The 11,022-nt window shown below is 49.5% G+C and overlaps 1 protein-coding gene across 1 annotated transcript; it reads right to left on the reverse strand.

Annotated features, from left to right (window-relative positions):
* Nucleotides 1-1,043: 1,043 nt before the first annotated feature.
* On the reverse strand, nucleotides 1,044-7,823 carry PRKAB1 (protein kinase AMP-activated non-catalytic subunit beta 1). Its single transcript, XM_079322626.1, has 8 exons — nucleotides 7,788-7,823; nucleotides 6,822-6,976; nucleotides 6,244-6,410; nucleotides 5,266-5,359; nucleotides 4,473-4,587; nucleotides 3,185-3,318; nucleotides 2,638-2,706; nucleotides 1,044-2,553 (listed from the first exon to the last, which is right to left on the reverse strand). Exons 2-8 carry the CDS (start codon nucleotides 6,972-6,974, stop codon nucleotides 2,476-2,478), a joined length of 810 nt encoding a protein of 269 aa, XP_079178752.1. The 5' UTR covers nucleotides 6,975-6,976; nucleotides 7,788-7,823; the 3' UTR covers nucleotides 1,044-2,475.
* Nucleotides 7,824-11,022: the final 3,199 nt, after the last annotated feature.

Genomic DNA, 11,022 nt, shown 5'->3' on the forward strand with positions numbered 1-11,022 from the left:
TTGCAATAAGGGAACACAGAGTGATTAATCCAATTCATTCACCTGTTAAACAGAAAACAGCCTAGCAAACAAAAAAAAACCAATAAAACACCTCAAACCCTACCCCCTAGCAAAAAGCAAAACAACCAGCTTACCTCTTCTTCATCCACCCTCCTGCTGGAGGGAAAGGCATTTGGGGGCTGAGGGGGGCAGTGTCTTACTGAGGCAATCTGTGGCTCCTGGAACTGTCCTTGCTTTCTCACCTCCCTCACCTGCTGCTGTGGCTGGAGAGGCCTGGGGGCAGCTGAGCTTGGTCACCCTGGGCAGGGTGGGGTGGAGCAGAGGGAGGGTCACTCCACAGAGCCTGGGCTCCCCACCCTGGGCTCCCCCTGGCCCTCTCAGCTTTTTGGGGCTGCAAAAGCTGTTGGTGCAGTGGCAGCTGCAGTCTCTGTACTGAGCCCTCTGCCAGCTGAGACAGGGCCAGGGGCTACAAACCAAAAATCAAAATTCAAAAAAACTCAGGCTTTCTACACAGTAATTGTTCCTGTCCTGTGGTACCTGATGCACTGATGAAGAACAGGGAGTGCACTGCAGGTACCAGCACTGACCACACCTCCCACAACCCTGGCATTCCCTGGAGCTACTGGACCCTGCAGAGGCACAAACTGTTCCCTCACAGCTGGACCTGTCACCCTGGACCCCAGAGTCACCCTGGTGAGGACAAAGACCTGGAGAAGGGTCTGCTTGAAATGGCTGCTGGAACAAAGAGAAGCTGACAGGATTAAGGCCCATCCCAAGCTTTCCAGCTGTGTTGTTGGAACTTTTAAATAATTAGCCTCTTGTCTTCGCCCTGAACTTCACGTCACAAATAAAGATGAACACCTCGGTCTTCTTCACTGAGTGCAAGAGGAGAAAGTGTTTCAATCTGCATCACTGAATGGAAAGATTGGGCAACCGACCAAGGCCTAAAAGTGCAATCAGGAAGTCACATGTAATAACAAAATAACTCACTGAAGGCGAGCTTGCCTCAGATGGGAAGGATAATAACAAGACAAATCACCCACTTCTCTTGAAAATGTTTTATTTGTTTCTAAAGAGGTTGAAAACAAGCAATTCTGTAGTTCAGAATACCAAATACTATCCGTAGCACAGAATGAAGAAAGAGTTTTCTGAGAAAACCATTGCACTAGACCCAGATCTACTCAGCTACTGAAGATATTGCAACAAGGCTGGTGAACAGACCCCAGGATGGCAAAGCACCTCCCACTGTGGCTCACTCCTCGCTGGCTGCAGCAGCTCTGTCCCCATTCAGGCTCCTCACAGAAGGCAAAGTGCTCTCCCACAGTGGCACGGGGCTGGTTTTCATTGGCACAGTCACAGTGCCCCAGGCACCAGAACAGGCCAGGGAAGGGCCCCTGGCTCCTCCCCAGGCCTGGGGCACGCTGGCTGCATTGCATTAATGGTGCATTTGTTTTGGGATAAAACAGGCTGTCAACACCAAGGACAGGCAGCCTGGCATTACTATCATCACTTAGAAAACAGAAACAGAATAAAAAGTTGCCCAGCTCCAGCCCTGGGCACAGAGGGCTGCTGCATCCAGCAGCTGACAATGCTGACACTGAGGGGTAAGTTTGGCCACTGGACACAGGAGACTTACAGTCACCTTCAGGCTGTTACTGAGGAACTCATCCCTAAACTGAATCCATTTCCTTCCAGCCACCTCTCCCAGCTTAAGGAAGTTCTCATCAGTGACAGCAAGAGAAAACAGTTTCCAAAAGCAGATTACTGCAAGACACATTTACGATTTACAGAGAAATCCAGCCATTAAAAACAATTGTCCTTACCAGAAATTCCACAGGGGAAAAGATGTATTTCAGTTCTCATGAAGAGAAAAAACTACAGAGCTATTCACAGTAGAAACAGTGCACCCCACTCTACCGTAAAACAATAATGAGCTTGTAGTGATTATGTTGCTGATTTTGCCCAGAAAAGGCTGCTACAAAATGATCATCAATATTCACACTTGCTTCAGCCAGGCAAGTTTGGAACTTGCTACTGAAATGTTTGATGAGCAAGGGATGCAGTAATGAGCTTGCTTTTGCTGAGTGTTATGCTCAAATCAGATTCCCCAAGAATCCTGAACTTTCTAGACTTTGGGCTGGCAGACTCCCAGTCTGCCTCGCTGCTAAAGCTCTTTGATCTGTTGCTGCCCTCACATTAATCAGCCTAATTAAATTGGTGGTTTTTTAACTGAGCTGACAAGGGGCACTGACACCTTTGCCACCTGTCTAGTTGCTGTGAAGCTGCCATTTCCAAGAACTTCCAAGGTGGGGCTAACAAAATAAGGCAAATACAGGAGAACCTGGAAGTCTCAGGAAAAATATGAAATCAAAGTTCATTTGCTACAGCACAGAGCAGAAGTACATTTGGTTAAGTGAAGCATTTTTTCTGAGACTGCACTGGCCCAGAAGAATTGGTCACAAATGACTGTGATGCTCATATTGGCTTATAGAGCAAAGTGGTCACGTATTTCTTCTTGTAACGGTGTGTAGCACTGAGCACCATCACTCCATCCTGCAGGGGAGGGAAAACAAGTGAGTGTGTGCCCTGGGCAGACACCCAGGCTGCCTGTGGGCAGGACATGCCCTGGCCTCTCACCTTGATGGAAAGTGCATACAGGTGGTTCAACATGACGTGGTTGGGCTCAGGGAGCAGAGCAGGATCACACTGCAGAGAAGAGGGACAGTGTGCCACTAACAGAAGTCACAGTTCACTCCTCACAGCTGAGGGGTGACAAGCAGCATCTGTGATCAGCCATAGCCCCAGGACATCACTGCTGCTCAGGCTGAGTGCATCACAAACACAGTCACCATTCCAGAACAACCCCAGCCCCCTCTGGGTAACACCCTCTGCATCCTCACCAGCACCATGCATTAGACTCTGATTATCCCTTAGGAGCTTCTGGTGTCTTAGCAGTTGACAAGCTTAAGGTTTTGGGAGGAAAAAAGCATCCTAGTTTTCCATTTTAAAGACAGTCAACTAGAAAAATAGATTTACTTCAGATGAATCCATCTGGACATACATAATAAGGAACTTACAAACAAAATAACTTATCCTAAGATTTTTCCAAAGCTGTCCCCTGCCTCTACCCAGATTTTTCCCATCCTCAAGGGCATTATTTAGCAAACCAAAGTAATATACTCACAGAAATGCCTGTGTCCTTGTTCAGGATGACCTGCAACAGGTGTGGGGGGAGGATGGGTGGAGATTTAAAGCGTTCCTCTGCCTTACAGACATAGGGCTCCTGGTGGTAGGGTCCTGGGGGTGAACTGGACAGCTCTGCCAACAGATGGTGAATATTTCATCCTAAACACTTTGTAAGAACATTTGCTCTTTATAGGTACATGCAGCCTAAAGGAATCAATGGCACTTAAGTACAACAACTGCAGCAGCTGGGGCAGTGCCAGAGGATCAGTCACTGCCCAAGAGGGGATTTAAGGTGCCCAAAGTCTGACTGGGAATGAGCTGTGAGGTTCTGGGCAGCAGAGTTCTGAGGGCACAACTGCACTTCAGAACTTCTCTGTCACCTCTGCCCAGCACTCCTCCTGCAAACACTCCACAGTGCAGGCTGCCCTACAAGGTTCCCTCCAGGGGCTGTACAAAAACATGGGATGCACCTGTGAAAGACACCTGCTCCCTGCTGCAGGTATCCCTACAGCCTGTGGGGGAAGGCATCTACTAGAATCTCCTCCTGGCCTGGCCCACAAACAACACTTTCCCCTAAAAGGCTTTGTCCAGGGCAAAGCTGCACAGAGCAAAACACACCCAAACACAGCTCCTGCCTCAGGTTCAAAGGTCTCCTGAAGGAGGATGTAAGGCACTGCTTCAGTCATGGACCCATCCCCACAGAGTTCAGTAACCAACAGGGCAAGGCTGACCTCAGACACGCCCCAACGTAATCCCACCTCTCTCCTGTTACACTGCAACATGGAACTTAAGTTGAAAATTGCAATTTTGTATTATTCTTAGATAAAAAAATTATACTACACTGTGAGGATACTCCTGAGCCACCTTAGCACTAAGATTGTCCTCACTTCTCCCTCCTAAAGTGCAACTTCTGACCCCCTCAGCTACCTCTTTAGCAGAGCAAGACTGAATTAGGAGCAGTGCAGGCTGTCAACGTTGGTTTGATGTGGTAAAGCAGAGACTGATCCACCCATGACTGCCCTAAACTCAACCACTGCACACAGCAGGGGCAAACAGTTACTGAGCACCCAGGATTTCTCCTTATCACATCTGTGCTGCTTTGTCAGAGGCTTCCTCTTCTAAGCATTCCACTTTCTTCCTTTGGGCATTTGTGATTCCTGCACACATCCACAGGGCCTGACACAAGTGGAGATTAATCTCTCTGGAGCTTTAACTCAGATAGAAAGGGAAAATGAAATTTTCAACAGCTCTAAAAGTGTGATATAAAGTTCCCAGTAAGCTCATACCAGACATGTCTGAACATTTTTGGGAGTCCACCATCAAAGCATCGAACACTTCAAAGTCAGTTTTCTTCACCTGGATGATGTTGTTGACAGTACCCAGCTGACTGGTTACTACTGGCTGGCAAGAGACAAGACAGAAAAATCAGAATAAAAAAGGCCTGTGGGATTAACAGATTCTCAGAACTACACAATCAGCATTACCAAGAATGAGGTACATTACTTTTGAAATATGACAGAACCAGAGAAGAGCTCAGTGTTAGGTTCAGAGGAAATGCAGGATTTTAAGGGCTGGAAGGGGAAAATTCCAGCTGAACCTGCCAAGTTCAGACAAGGCAGGGTCAGGTCTGGGCTGGAGTTACCTGTGACACCAGCTCTGGACACTGAGTTCTTAAGCATGTGGGGAACTGCTGGGCAGGCTGGGGTTAAAGCTCATTTTACAGCAGAGGAGGAAAAACAGGCCTGGTAGATTTTGGCCCAATGACTGGACTATGAAAAGATCTAGAGCAGCAATAGCAACATGCTGGCACAGAGAGGCAGGAAGGCACAGTGAGCTCTGGGCTGCCAGAGTGCACAGTGCTCTAAAAGGCAGTTTGGCACTGGGCAAGAAAAGCTAGGCATCACTTTAAACCAATGGCCAAGAGATCCTGTCCCTCACTGCATCTCCTGCACTCTGAGCTCAGTCTGATGCTGCCACCCAGGCCAGCAGACATCAGAAACCTCTCTCACCAGCTGGAACAGCACCTTTCTCCTCTTCAGACACCTCAATCAATAAACAGTGACTCAAAGCAACTATTACCTCTGCAGGATCATGTGTCCACTGCCCATCCACGAGGAACTTGTACTGGTGCTCTCCTTCTGGCAGGTCCAGGATTGCCACAAAGTTATTGTGACTGGGATTTAAGACAAACAATCAGCCCTGCAATATTCTGAAAAGCACCTTGGTCTCTAAACTGTGACACACACTGTGACACACAGCACAAGCCTCCTCAATGTGCAAAACCTTAAAAAGGCAGAGAAGCTCTGATGCAATCCAAAGGTAAAGAATCCAATTATGATTAATGCTCATGATAATTTGCTCTGTGACAGTGAGTCCCCCCACACTCCTGACATCCCATAACTGGCACTGAGCTTTTGTAAAGTCACTCTCACATCTTCATGCTACTTGTTAGTACACGAGACCTCATTTATCTGCTGATGGAACAAGATCAGCTTTCTCATATTTCCTTGCCTTTCAGTATTTGCCATCATAAACTGCATTTCCCAAATGCCCATAAAATAAATGAACAATGAGCAGATAAAAGCAGCAACTCAATACTTCTGGGTTACTTTGGGTCTGAATAGCTGCTGCTTGGCAATTTCCATACCCCCTGGGCTGTGAACTCCCTGATTCTTCAGAAGGCTTTATCAGCATCTCAAAAAAGCTGAGAAAGAGCAGATGCTGCTCCAACAGGTCACAGTCTCTGGATCCTCTGAGCTGCCATGGCAAGGATGTGCCATCAGAGACACTGCTAGAACCAGCTCCCCTTCCCACAGCCCAGCCCTACTCCAGGCACAAGCTGCACAGCAGGGACTGCCTGGGGTAATCTGCATGCCCAATGAGCTGACACACAGCTCAACTTCCAGCCTGTGCCATCCAAGAATGGAAAACTGTCATCAAGGGTTTGAGGAGAGAAGCAGGACAGTGGCAAATCAAGCCCATCCCCATCTCTCAGCTGACCACCCTCCTCAAGGCACTGAGCACTCCCAGTCCATGGGGAAAACAGCACTTCATTACCTCCTTGTCAGAGGAATTTTGCCCCAGTTGTTGAAGGACCCTGATAAAAAAACTTCTTTCCCTCCTCCAGTCCAGCGGAACACTGTTGGCCGAGCTTGAGTGGGGGTTTTGTCATTCACTTCCAGATCTTGCTGCCAAGCTAGAAACTCTTCTTTCTCCAAAGGAGCCTACAAGCACAATGTCTCAATCAAAAAGGTTCTTTTCTGACAGACTCACACAACCAGTGTTGCACTGAAGGATTTCTTTGCCCTCAGGTAAGATTCTCTAAGCCTACCACAAGCAGGTTTTGTCAGATGCAGAATACAAGCTGCATTTCTAGATACTGCTCACAAATTCATTTGCACAAATTCTGAAAGGTGTTAAAGCCTTCCAAATTCTCAGGAAGAGTGGAAGGCAAAATAAAGGCCCTCCCTCCAGCCCAAATTATACCTGCTTAAACAGCAACTCACTCTCTCCTTGGCATGGGAAGGAAGGGGGATGGTCAACTTTGTGCAAATTCAATGACAAAATCCCTGCAGGCTGCAAACAGCCCCAGAGCATTCCAAGCAAGCAATGCTCAGACAGCAAACCAGCAATACCTTCATTTCCTCTGCATGGAACAAGTCTGCATCTTCAGGACTGTCCATGAGGATTTTTGGTCTGTCCCCCTCCTTGGCTCCCCCTGAGCTGTCCCCTCGGGAGGTTTTGTGCCCATGGCGCTCCAGCCCCGCTCCGCTGCTCGTGTTCCCCATTTCTAAAAGAGCAGGGAAAGCAGATTAGCACATCGTGTACTCCCACAGCTGGAACACCAGCAGGCAGGAGAGAAAACTCATCAGTAGCCTTGGGCTGTGTTTTTGAGCTGAAGAGCCTCAAGAACTCGATGAAGCCCTTGCAAAGTGATACCATCCTCTGAGCAAAGGCACTGAACGACAGCTTTCAGCAGCCCTGGCAGCGTGCTGCAGCTCCATACACCGAGCAGAGTCGGCACTCTGGAAGCTGACACAGCACAAAGCTCGTGTGTCTGCCCAAGCTAAGGGCTCCTTCTTTGCCTTCTGCCTCCCCGTGCACACCGCGCTGCTCCGCCAGCTGCAAAAGCACAGCAACTTTCTGTCACAACGCTCCAAAAGCAGCCCACTTGAAACGTGACTCACTACAATAAGGCTGTCTCGCCCTGCTGAGGGTGCTGAGAGCAGCTGCAGGGGGTTCTAACCAAAGAACCACACAATGTCCTGAGGCGGAGGGACCCACAGGGACCACCCAGTGCAGCTCCCGGCCCTGCACAGACACCCGCCGGGAGCCCAAAGGCTCGGAGCTCTGGCAGCCGGGGCTGGGAGCCCTGCCTGGGGAGAGCTCAGTCCCGCAGCCGTTCCGTCTGTCCCCGCGTGCCTCAGGGAAGGCAGCGCCGCCAGAGACCGAACGCCGTTGCGGCGCACAGCCCCGCGCGGAATGCTCGCTCCGGGAGCTCCGCGGGGCACGGCGGGCACAGCCCGGCCTGGCAGCCCCGGAGCCCGAGCCGGGAGCGCCCCTGCCCCGCTCAGCCCGGCCCGGCCCGGCCCGGCACCCACCGCCCGCCGCGCTCCCGCCGCCGCCGCCGCGCTTCCGCTTCCGCCGGGCCCGGCCCGCGCCCGCCGGGGGGAACCGAGCCCGGCGCGGCCGTTCCGGGCGGCCCCGGGTTCCGCGCGGGGCTCCCCGCCGGGCTCTGTCAGGAAAATTAACCCACAAACACCAGAGGTTTGTGTCCGAAAAGGAGACAGAGGAGTCCTTTTTGCTTTATTCGAATAAAGGGAGATTCCCCTGGGATCTCTCAGTTTTTTGGAGGACGCAGCCTCCATTTTTATCCTCTTTTCCCGGCCGCTTTTCCCTCTCCATTCACTGAGGTACTCGAGAGGCACAGACATCCCGGAACGCCTGAGATTCCCTCTAATCTATAACTCTTCCTTTGAATTTTTAATTCTTATAAAATTCATAGTTCTTCCCCGTTGCTTCTTTCATCTTCCGATACCCAATTTCATTTACCAGCAAACCTACAGTTTGTTTGTAAAGGCAAATCTCTTTCCCCATTCATCAATCAGTGGAATCCCTCCCGTTGTTTCTTTTATCTCTCGGTGCTAACTTCATCCACCAACAGATGTACAGCTTGTTTGTAAAGACAAATGTAACATCCCTCTCAGCACCTTCATCTGGGGAAGTATTTTTATTTCTTTTAAGAACCACAGAGTGGCAACAGACTGCAGGGTAAGGACTGCAAACAGATCTGCCGTAGGTACAAGAATTCTTTTTAAAGCCTGTTTTAACAGTGATGGTTCTCCTTCCATGGTGTGCCCCATGCCAAAACCTTTGGGAGCTGCTGGCCATGGACAGGCATCCCCACCCCAACCAGCCTCCACTTTCCAAAGGAACGCTACAAAATACCTTTTCTACCTCCACCTCTGTTGGGGGAAAACGGCCAGGGGAAAATGCAAGCGATTAATTCTGAATAAGAAATTCCCTTAAAAAATAACAAAGAGACACATTCCACTTTCAGACTGTTCACAGCTCATAAAACAAGATAAAAGTAATGGTTGAAATGCTTTATCTGGTGTCATGACTGTGCCCCAGCACCTCCTAGGACAATGTGAGGCTTTAAAAGCAGAGGATTGTAAAAGACCTGCAGGATATGAAGAGCTGTGTGGTCTCTGTTCCCTTCCATGCCAGCAGCCACAGGCAAAGCTCAGCTCCTTTTTCCCCCTCCTCACACCTACCTTCTTTAGTAAAGATGAGCTGACCTGGCCTGACTATTAAATCTTCTTAGTCAGAAGTTAATTTTAAGGCAGTTTGCTTCTTGGCTCTTAAAACTATGAGACTCAGCAGAGCTGGTCAAAGTTCTGAGAATCATTACAGAGCACTTTGGGTGCTGTACAGGCTGAGGGGTCAAGTGAAGTGACATCTTTGCACTGAGTCACTCTTGGAGATATCACTTACCATCCTTCTCTATCAGCTGACTCATTTTAAAAGAGAGCAAGGACCAAGCAGGACAGGTCTGAGGTCTGGAGAGACCTGTAGGGGAATGCATGTTTTGGATTAGATGGGGTGGAGAGTGACCCTCACAAGCTTTTCAGGTACAGAAATCAGGGGTGGCACTCACCAAACACTGCTCTAGGTCAGAATCTCTCATTTTCACTATTTGGATTATCTCTCTTATTATTTTATTAAAATCAAAAGGCAATTAAGCCCCTACTGAATACTGGTGGAAATGTGAACCTGAGGCTGCCATGGCTCACCATGACCACACACAGCTGCTTTGGTCTGGATATTTCACTTCCAGTGGAGTTTCCCCTTCTCTTACCTCAGAGTAGGTGCCAAAAAAGAAATGCAGTGGCCTTTCAGCTTCAGGCTGTGCAGTTCAAAATCCTGAAGAATCCATGATATCTGGCAAAGTTCTCTTCTCTTGACATGATGCAAGCTGATTTAGCCAAAGAAAAGTCATTTTAAGTGAAGTGGAAGCTGACTCAGCCCTACAGGGAGAGATGACAAACCCAGAGGAGCCATCCTCAGACGTGAGCTGCTGGGTCAGAGTCACACGTGCCATAAATCACATTGCAAAGGACACAGGAGCAAGTGCTTCCTGCAGCTTGTGTGCTGTGGAGAGTGAGCTGTGTGGGAGCAGAACAGAACTTACCCAGTGCAAGACAGGGTAAATTTAACTGCAGAAACCCTCTGGGTAAATTTCTTTCTATGCTCTTCCATTGTGCCTCAGGGTCCCAAATTTGTTCCTCCTCTTTACAGGCTGAGTGATCTGTTTCCAGGCCCCCTCCTCCTCTGAGGTCTGCTCTGGATTCAGCCCACTTTGCCAGGCTGGCAGGAGTGCAGCAGAGGAGCTGGGCAGCCTCCTGAGAGGCTCAGTCCCACCCCAGGGACTGTGCATGCAGAACATGCCATTGTGCTTGGGAAATGGAAAGCTGGGAGTGCACAGAACAAATCCCTCACACAGCACTGCATCCCCCCTCTGCTCCAGCACTGCACTCCTCCCGGGACCTGCTAATTCAAAATGAGGTTGGAGGTGGGAGGACTGTAAGAGGAAAGCAGTATTTAGATAGATTTTGGGTCTGAGGGTGCTGCCTGTGGACACTGAGGCTCAGCCTCAGAGAGCTGGGGGTCAACAGCAGCCCTGCAGAGCCCTCAGGGCTCCAGCCTTGACTGGAGGCATCTCCCACAAAGCCAGCCTGGGTTCCACATCTGTTCAAGGTTTGTGTATGGACTCTTCCCTCCAGCAAACACCTTCCACAAAGGCTCCAGAGCAGCTGTCAGGTAACCAGGATGTTTCTAACCAGACTGGCCCCCATCAATCAGTGACTTTCCTTGTATTTAGATTTTGCTTGCCTTTGGGAATTCAGCTCTTCAACTCTTCTTGTGTGTGTGCACACAAATAAAAGCTGATGGGAGAGACGACTTTATCCTCCCTTCTGAGGCAATCAGTAATAAATACCTGGCAGACCAAGGCAGGGCCCAGGGGAGGAAATGAGCCTAGAGAGACATGTTTGCACACTGCTTCAGCAGAGGCACCTGAACAGATGCTGAGAGTGAGGGACACTGTGGCAGCAACCAGACACAACCTATTTCCAGGCTGAGAGGCAGAACACACTGTGAGCACATACCCAAAGATAGAGGTTCAAAAGCTACAACTTCTGGAGCCTCACCCCTCATGGATCCTGCCTGCAGCCACATGAATTGAAGAGCCAGTGCTGATCTTCAGGTGAAAGCAGTAAACCCCTGGGAGGGAGTGCCTGCAGGGAGCCACAAGAATTTAATTTCATATTGTCC

Source organism: Erithacus rubecula (genome assembly GCF_903797595.1).
Source record: "Erithacus rubecula genome assembly, chromosome: 19".
NCBI classification, from domain to species: Eukaryota; Metazoa; Chordata; class Aves; order Passeriformes; family Muscicapidae; genus Erithacus; species Erithacus rubecula.